Here is an 8612-nt window from a genome sequence, read left to right on the forward strand (position 1 = left end):
TATAAAATTTTTTTGAAATTTATTAATATTTAAAAATTGACATTATAAAAAAAGGCGAGCTTGGGCCGAGCCTAAGGTTATAAAAAGCCCGTCAAGCCGAGCTTGGGCTTTGCGCTTATCATACACGTGGCGGGCTCAGGCCGGGCTTGGGCCTGTGTCATGAGGTCGGGCTTGGGCCTGGGCCAAGGGGTACCCGGTCCTAACCCGGCCCATTGCCATCACTATCCAAAGGTAAGGCCTACTTACCCCTGAAACATATCACTCTGCGATTTACCTAGTGAAGGCCCATACAGAATCATTAAAATTAGAAAATTGGTATTATATATTGGAAAAACCTGTTAAGATTTTCAGGTTAACAAATTCCCTTTATTTACGTTGATGTGTGATTTTGACATCAACGAAATACGCACAGACAAACTGTCGTGAGTTTACACGTGAAGTGATTATGGTGAGTGTTTATGGTGCAGGGATGCTATATGCTTGAAGAAACATAAATAAAAATTTGACAAGAGATTTTTAGAGTGGTTCGAATGTTGTAAGCAAGTCCCATGTTCACTATTATTTTATTATTCTCTGATTGTTTTTTAGATATTGCCTGTGAGGCATACAAAGATGGAGTAATGTTTTGTTTATAGAGAAAAATAATAGCTTAAGCTCGAAAGTGTGCCTATCCTCCACCAACGACTTCAGGCGTGCAAAGTCCTAAGAAAGTCTTAGAAATAACACATAAATGATTATGAGAGTTGAGTGGGGTACTGTTCTCATATTAGTATGCAAAGACGTAAAAATAAATGAGACAGTATGGTTTTTATAGTGGTTCAAATGCTTGAAGCAAATCCTACATCCACTGTGATTTTATTATTCTCTGACTATTTTTCTGATATCGCCTATAAGGTGTACAAAGATGGAGTAATGTTTTGTTTATAGAGAAAAATAATGGTTGACGCTCAAATTTGTGTCTAGCTCTCATATGCCCAGCCCCCTCTTCCATGAAGAGTAGTGTATATTTATACCTTGGAGCTCAATGTAATGAGTGTTTTTGCAAGTTGTGGGGACACATGGGGACCCCTCCTTAATCTTTATCTTAAAATAAGGTAGGATTGATATAGATACTCTTAATAACAGCTTGGGTTGGTTTGGTTTTGATAGCTAATGTTATTTTGCCCTTTAGCTCTTGTTGAACTTTCATTGATGGGACTAGCAACTCATTCTGATTGGTGAACTCATTCTCAATAGACTTGAGAAGGCATATCAGTTAAATTTCCTCGCTTTTAACCTGCCCTACTTCAACTTCTTCTTCCATCGCCATCTTCTATCTTCCATCGCGCCAAAACCAACAGAAACAAACCAAAACTCATTACAGTTTCGAAGTAATGAACTGAACAAAACGAAAGGAAAAAACAAAGCGAAGGCGAAGTTCGTGAGCAAGACTGTGTGAAGAGGTGAGGACGAAGAAGAAACAGATCCCCTCCTCCTGGACGTCGTCTGCGCTTCTCTCATTTGTCTTCTCCGTACTGTATCTCCTCCTCCTGAATCTCCCGACCAGGTAACCAAACTTAAGTATATTTCCATCTTCACTGTCTTGTTAATTAGTTAATTTTGATGTTTGGTTATTTGGATTTTTTAGGGTTTTAGGAGTTGAGCAACTTAAAGATTTCGAAAACTGAAAATTTTGAGTTCTTTTACTTTTCACTAAGCTTTAATTTCAAAATTTTAATAAATATGAATGTTCTTCCTGACAGTAACTAACTCTCCCACATTTTCCTAATCATTTATCACTTTCCTACACCTTTCCAGTAAGCAATCATTTAAACCCCTTGAACCCACATCTTTAATTACATTCTGGATTCTGCCAAAACTAAAAAAAAAATCCTCCAAATGATAATAATAACAATTAAAATTGCAATAACTACTGTGTAACAATTAATTTGTGATGCTGTGGTTATTTCATTGTTAAGATGAATTTTGATATTATCATAAAATATTAAATCTTAAATCGAAATTATGTAAATATTCATTTATGTGACTACTTTTCTTTCAAATTAATCGATTTTACTAGTTAATAATTTAAAAATGATAAAGAGTATGAGTGTTTAAATCATATATATGTTACTCATGAATTACAATATTAGTAGATTCAATTGACGATTGTTTTAAAAATATTCAAGGATAAAAAAAAATCATAGTTAAAGTTATTGTAATAAATGGTGCATTGTCATAAGATTGCAATGTGGGCATGATTCATTATATGTTAGTTTTGAGAATTCCAAAATTAATAACTTCTAATTGGTCCAATCTCTACATCAACTTGTTTTTGATAGAGAATGATGTTAAAGCAGTATCTGAAGCTGTTGGCTTAAGTTAATCTATTATCAGATACATTAAAAGAAAACCATCATGGCTTCTTCCCTAACAAAGCGACTTGAGACCTTAAACCCATGGCTCCAGTTGGCTGCCCACCAACTACGGTTTGCAAGAACTGAGTCTAGCCCATCACGGCGCAGGTCCAAGTCCCATTCCTTTGCCATGACCAAGCCCATCAAAGAGAAATCAGAGTGGTGGATAGTAGATGGAGAAATGCATGAAATCGGAGATCATGTGCCTCCACGTGAGCGATTTGTTATCCCCAGAGATAACATCCCTAATAAGCGCCGCAAACAGCTCCGCGAACAGTTTATGCGTCGCACGCGCCTTGTCCTCAAAGAATCAGTTTGTATCTCACTATGTTATTTGAATTCATTTGTTTTTGTAAATGAAAATTATATTGATTTGTTTGTGAATGAATTAGGAGCATGAACCATTTTGCAAAAGGTACATGGAATTGTATCAGGAGTTAAGGGAGAACTGGGAGAGGCTTTATTGGGACGAGGGTTACTCCAAGAAACTTGCTCAAGATCATGCCAACTATGACTCCGCTGAAGATGATGATCAAGATTTTAACCCATACAGGTTTTATATGTTGTTTTATGTAATTTACCATAGAGTCACTATATGTTATTGAAATTAATGGTTCTGGTAACCATGACATCGGTTCTGTAAAGATTTAAACTTGTAAAGTCACTTTAGATATTCATCTTTGCAACAAAATAGTATTAACAAAATATAAATCGTACCCAACATCATCTCAGTGACATTGGTAACTCTTACCATTTTGGCATTGTTATTGGCACGGTGACAGGTGACAGTACCTATGTGTTGCGCATTTCATCAAATAGCTTTTGAATTATGTTGTTATGAAGAAGCCTATTTACTTTGCTCTTTGCTTCTGGTACAGGAGCAGCAGGAGATCGCATGCCGACCAAGTGAAGGTATAAACTTGAGTGGCTCAAAATTTAGCTTTTCTCTAGTTATGAAGGTTGATGTGTGATGGTTGCCTTGAATGACTCAAATATTAGCTTTTCTTGAATTTATAAAGGTTGTAGTGTGGTTGATGGAAAAGAACAGCAAATTGATATTTACTTTGATTGTTTGAAACTTAGTGGCTTAGGCTTCTGGTTCAAGATAATGTACAACTTGTGTGCATCAATGGGTCTCCTTTGGAATCTCTCTCGACTCCTTGGTGCCCTTTTTTTAAGCTTAACATTGCGTTTTGATAATTATTTTGTTGGAAGCTGATGGAAGTTTTCATTTGCAGTTTTATGGATTTTAATTATTGTTGGATTTACTTCAGTTGACTTTTGCTTAGTGCATTTGACTGGAATTCATCCAAAGCACCTTTAGCTTGCTTCTAGAACGTTTTACTATTAGCAATATGATGATGATAAATATGATCTCCTCTCTCTCTCCTAGATTTTCACTTATCAAAAAGAACAAGGGGTGGGGAGATAATAAAAGAGAAATGCTCATGTACAGGTGAATGTGATAGAACAATGATAATGTAGAAATAGTGGAGGGCTTACTTATTGAGGAAATTGAGTTTTTAATTTAAAAATATACAAGATGTTTAACAGCAAATCTACCTTTGATTGGAGCTTTTAGCTGCTATTCAGTTTGTTAGAATCATGGTTGATTTCTATCTGTGCAATCAAAATCAAGTTCAGAAAACATTCTATGGTCAATGGGTTGGATATCAGAACTTCTTCAAATATGCTTCTGTTTGAAATTATCTCATATGACTGGATTTCCAATTGCAGGATCAAGGTTTACGGGGAAATAGGCAAGGTGACACCTGGGAGAAGGTCAATCAAATTCGGGATAAGTTTGAATACGATAGAGAAAGAAGAATGAGAGAGAAAGGTTGGTTCAATGAGGCTGAGAGATTTTGTGTGTTGTCAATTACTTCTTGTGTGCTTTCCCCTTTTCTATTTGTTTATTCATTGGGTACCATGCTTGTTGGTTGTGTAAAGAGGGAACAGTTACATGTCATTAGTGGATAAACTTTCAGTTTGTTCTAATGCTTTGATTCGATCCTAGCTTGTCAACTCCTCTTTTGTAATACAGAAGCAAGTTGTTCTCTGCACACCAACTGTTAACGAGTTTGATTTCCATGTTTAACCGAGCACAATAAACTTTTATTAAATGCTAGATAGTGCAAGTTTCAGTTATTTAAAATCAAGGTTTTTTCTGACGGCAATTCCTCATGTATTTTACGTTCTCTGGTTTCAGCATTTGCTCCTATGAATGGGGGATGCATTTCGGACTCACGCGATTCAAACTCCCGAAACCAGCCATTTGATGCTCGAAGATACTTTCCACAGACTGAAAGGGACTGACAAAAGTATAGCAAAGATTTATGTTTAGGATCTCTTTAACGAGGGGACCTTGAGACTGTAAATTGTGGGCTGATATCTGCAGGAACATTAAGAAATCCTGTTGCTAGCTAACTGTGGAATGTGATTGATCGTTTTTCAAGCCAAGCAGGATGATTAGAGAATGTCTCCATTACTTGGAACTTGATAAACACAAAAAATTTATGTTTAAATTTATTGTCAAATTTGTAATCATGAAATAGCTATCTTGTGAATAGTTTCTATGAGATCTTTGTTAAACCATCGAAATTATGAATGAAGGGTGATTCTACAGTGAAGCTGAGATGCTTAAAAATAAAGGGCAGTGAACCGAATTGATCAGTACCTACTGTTTACTTTTTAAACTTCATTTAAAACGGAAGGTTAGACTTAAATAGGTTTTCGCTGTTAGAGGACTTGTTGTCATGATTCTATGTATTTGTTTCTTAAAAAAATAATGGTTTAAACATACGGATCAAGCAAGAAAATGTAAGATTTCGATTACACAACGAAAAGTTAGAAATTGATTTTGTATTACATCAGTATTAATGGTCTATGTTTCGCTTCAGTTTCAAACGTTTTTTTTTTTTTTTTTTTTTTTTTTTTTTTTTTTTTTTTTTTTTTTTTTTTTTTAGTTTTTGTAATTATTATAACTGGATTTTAAACCGTCATTAAGTTTAATATTAAAGCTTGATAAGAGGTTTGGTTATAAATTGAGATTTTGGTCCCTCAAACAAAATAACCTCATATTGAGGTTTTGAGAGTTTAAAAGTGTCAAAACGCAAGAGAAAAAATAGTGAGTGTGTGATTGAGAGCATAAATGGCTGGAGATAAGTTTTTGTTTTTCCTTAGTTATTTTGATCCCTTTAGTTTGTCAATTCCATTTTTAAGATCAAAGATTATCTAACAAATAACTCTCAACTCCGATAGGGATGTATTACTTTAGCCACCTAGCAATAGTGAAGCTCTTATTTGATCGTAAACAGTTTAATATTGAATTCCATCGTATTATTCTTTTTTTTTTTTTTTTTTAATTTTATGAAAATGTTCAAATGTAATCTGAGGTCGTCAATGTTCACTTTAAGAAACTTCATCACTAGTGAATCCTTGTGGGCCTGCATAAAGGAATACTTGTCCCCACTTGAAGTCATTTCACGGACCTTTCACATATGCCCTCAATCAGTTATAATGGTGGCTTGCTTTACCGAGCAACACCACCGTAAAATGTCTCCTTCACCGGCACCGTGCATGAAATACCGCGCTGACGCTACTATCTATTGACGCATGGCACCTTTCGCAGAAAAAGATGCTAATTCGACGCAAAAAACAGCGTTGGTACTAATAAATGATTATAAATTTAATTAATATGATATTACATTATAATTAATAATTACTTAATTAATTATAACATTATATTGTTAACATTAATAATTCACTATATAATACGTACTTAATTAAATGATTAAAATTTAATTAATTATAACATTACATTATAGATTTATATCATGATTACTTAATTAGTGTATAATATTACATTATAGTTAAATAATTACTTAATTATTATAACATTATAACTTACTACATTAATTTTATGTGAATGGTGATGAATAATTGAATTCAAGTATTGTCTAAAGTTAGAAGATCTATGAGTTACATTGGACACAAATGAATGAGTAATCAAAAATTGAAAACTACTAAAGTGAGGTTTCTTAATTCGTTAGGGTGTATTTGTAAACTTTTAGGGTATTTTTGTATTTTTTAAACTATAAGAGGTAATTGATTTTTTACAGGGTACCGATAAGGAATCAAAACCTGATTTCAGGTTCTGATTTTAGGAATTTAAGAACTGAAACCAACTACGAACCGATAGGTTCAATTCCGATTTTCATTCTCCAAAAATTATAGGGTATCCAGAACCGCTCACCACGTTAAAGACTATATCATGTTTTAGGAGGGCACAAGAGCGTGAATGGTCAACGACCAAATATAATCAATCTACACATTAACCACGAAAAACCAACCATGCTAACATTTGACAGACTCCTTTGTTGTTGACAAACGTAGGAAGTTACACAATTGTGATTAATATTTGATAATGAACTTATACCACAATGACAATATTGTCTTTTGTTCAATATGTCAACATGTGGGTAATAGCATTGGTGGCCATGAATTCCAAAACAATTACTAAGTTTTAATATCTTAATTTAATAACACTATTTAATCAAGATAATTATTTTAAAACAGTAAGCTATAAGGGAAAATATAGAATTTTAAACAAGGGTAAATTAATCATTTAAACCCATTCCGATTTCCAATTACTCTTAAAAGGAGCAAAAACTGAATGTGATGTTGAGAAGCCTTTGGCTAGGACAAGACTGGACATTGTTGTTCACTACATTAGTAATTCAATGTTGCCATCCAAAAATTCATTATATACAACACTGACTATGTAAATTAGAAGCTGGACCAAACAATAAGCATTCAGAAAACTCTACAAAGAGTCAAGCTTGCATGCAAAAGGAAAGCTATCTCTGCTCATGGTTTCTCCTTGAACCTGATGTGACCTCCCAGAGCTTCTAGATTTTGCTCTTTGCTTGCGCAGCATATCGGCGCACAAAGCCTCCCTTTCTTTCTTGGCATCTGTTATACCTGGATCAGGCTTCAAAAGACGTTTAGTGTGACCATGAATTAAGAACTGTTTTTCCGACTTCTGTTTCTTGGGCAACTGCTTTTAGTTATGACTTCAGCTAAAAGAATCAAGTCTTGAACACATCGCTAAAGAGAAGCCAAAAGCACCAATTTACGTCGAGTCATATTTATACTCTAAAGCAATAATTTATGAATTCTTAAACTACAGTAAAACAAATCAATTCAAAAAATGGTCCTATGAAGGAGAAATAATAGAAATCCCAAGAAGCATCCCAAAATTCTATTACGATGAGTTGATAAGGTTAGTACATCATAATACCACATAGTACAAAAGTTTTAACACACAGACACACCATGTACTGGGAATGCATAACTAACAATCCATCAGATGAGAGACATGAAATGGTTGCAAAATCACCTCATAAAGCATCTTTACATGTTCCCGGAAAAGCTTTTCTGTATCAGATGGGTCTAAATCAGAATTTGTTGCACGTCCTTGAGGATCCTTCTCCAGTTTAGCCTTTGATTCTGTCTAAGATAAGCAAACTATCAAAAGAGATATCACTGGATTAACCAGGACAGAATTCAAATTCCTAATACTAATAAGCCTCACAGAGTTTAGTAAAGATAACACTAGGGGTTGCTTTTCCATTGTTCAAATTTGCGTTCCTTTTCTAATGGGAGAGGCAACTATGGTCAGGCTGGCTCCATTTTAGGGTTATATGGACTCAAAGAAGTAAATCGTAGGTTCCACAAAACCAACTCCAAAACATAATAAGGTTACATCAAATCAGAAACAAACTATAACAGATTCTAATTAATAGGTTTGGGTTGGCTATTGGTTCCTTCTACTTTCAGTGATTTGTGACCAACAAGCAAACGACTAAAGATTGAGATTGCTCTACAAGTATCGACTTATAGTTAATGATCAAGTACATGCAGATTAATAAGTGAGCTATGAGCACTCAAATCTAAGAACATTGAGATCATACAAAAATATCTAATATACAAGATCAGATCTGAGTGAGAATCTGAAGCAAAATTGAATTTGTTCAAAATAACAAAGTACATTACAGAAACTGAAGTTTTGGGAGGAAAAGAATCTTAAGCAAGGAGAACCGCTGTACTATGTAGGACTCTGCAAGAGAGAGGAGAATGAGGGATCCATTTGATTCGCAGGAAGCTCAACTGATTTTTGGAACCTGATGCATGTGTAATTTTACTTTTCCATAA

The 8612-nt window shown here is 34.4% G+C and overlaps 1 protein-coding gene across 3 annotated transcripts; it reads left to right on the plus strand.

Moving 5' to 3' along the window:
* Positions 1 to 1227: 1227 nt before the first annotated feature.
* On the plus strand, positions 1228 to 5060 carry LOC116136834. 3 transcript variants are annotated; one of them, XM_031422502.1, is made up of 6 exons: positions 1228 to 1546; positions 2322 to 2709; positions 2789 to 2949; positions 3275 to 3308; positions 4134 to 4236; positions 4606 to 5060. In XM_031422502.1, the coding sequence occupies exons 2-6, from the start codon at positions 2398 to 2400 to the stop codon at positions 4710 to 4712; spliced, it is 717 nt and encodes a 238-aa protein (XP_031278362.1). In that variant the 5' UTR covers positions 1228 to 1546; positions 2322 to 2397; the 3' UTR covers positions 4713 to 5060. The 3 variants fall into 3 exon arrangements, with proteins under 3 accessions (XP_031278362.1, XP_031278364.1, XP_031278363.1); XM_031422504.1 differs by having other exon boundaries at positions 2362 to 2709; XM_031422503.1 differs by having other exon boundaries at positions 2377 to 2709.
* Positions 5061 to 8612: the final 3552 nt, after the last annotated feature.

Source organism: Pistacia vera, unplaced genomic scaffold (assembly GCF_008641045.1).
Source record: "Pistacia vera cultivar Batoury unplaced genomic scaffold, PisVer_v2 Contig320, whole genome shotgun sequence".
NCBI lineage: Eukaryota > Viridiplantae > Streptophyta > Magnoliopsida > Sapindales > Anacardiaceae > Pistacia > Pistacia vera.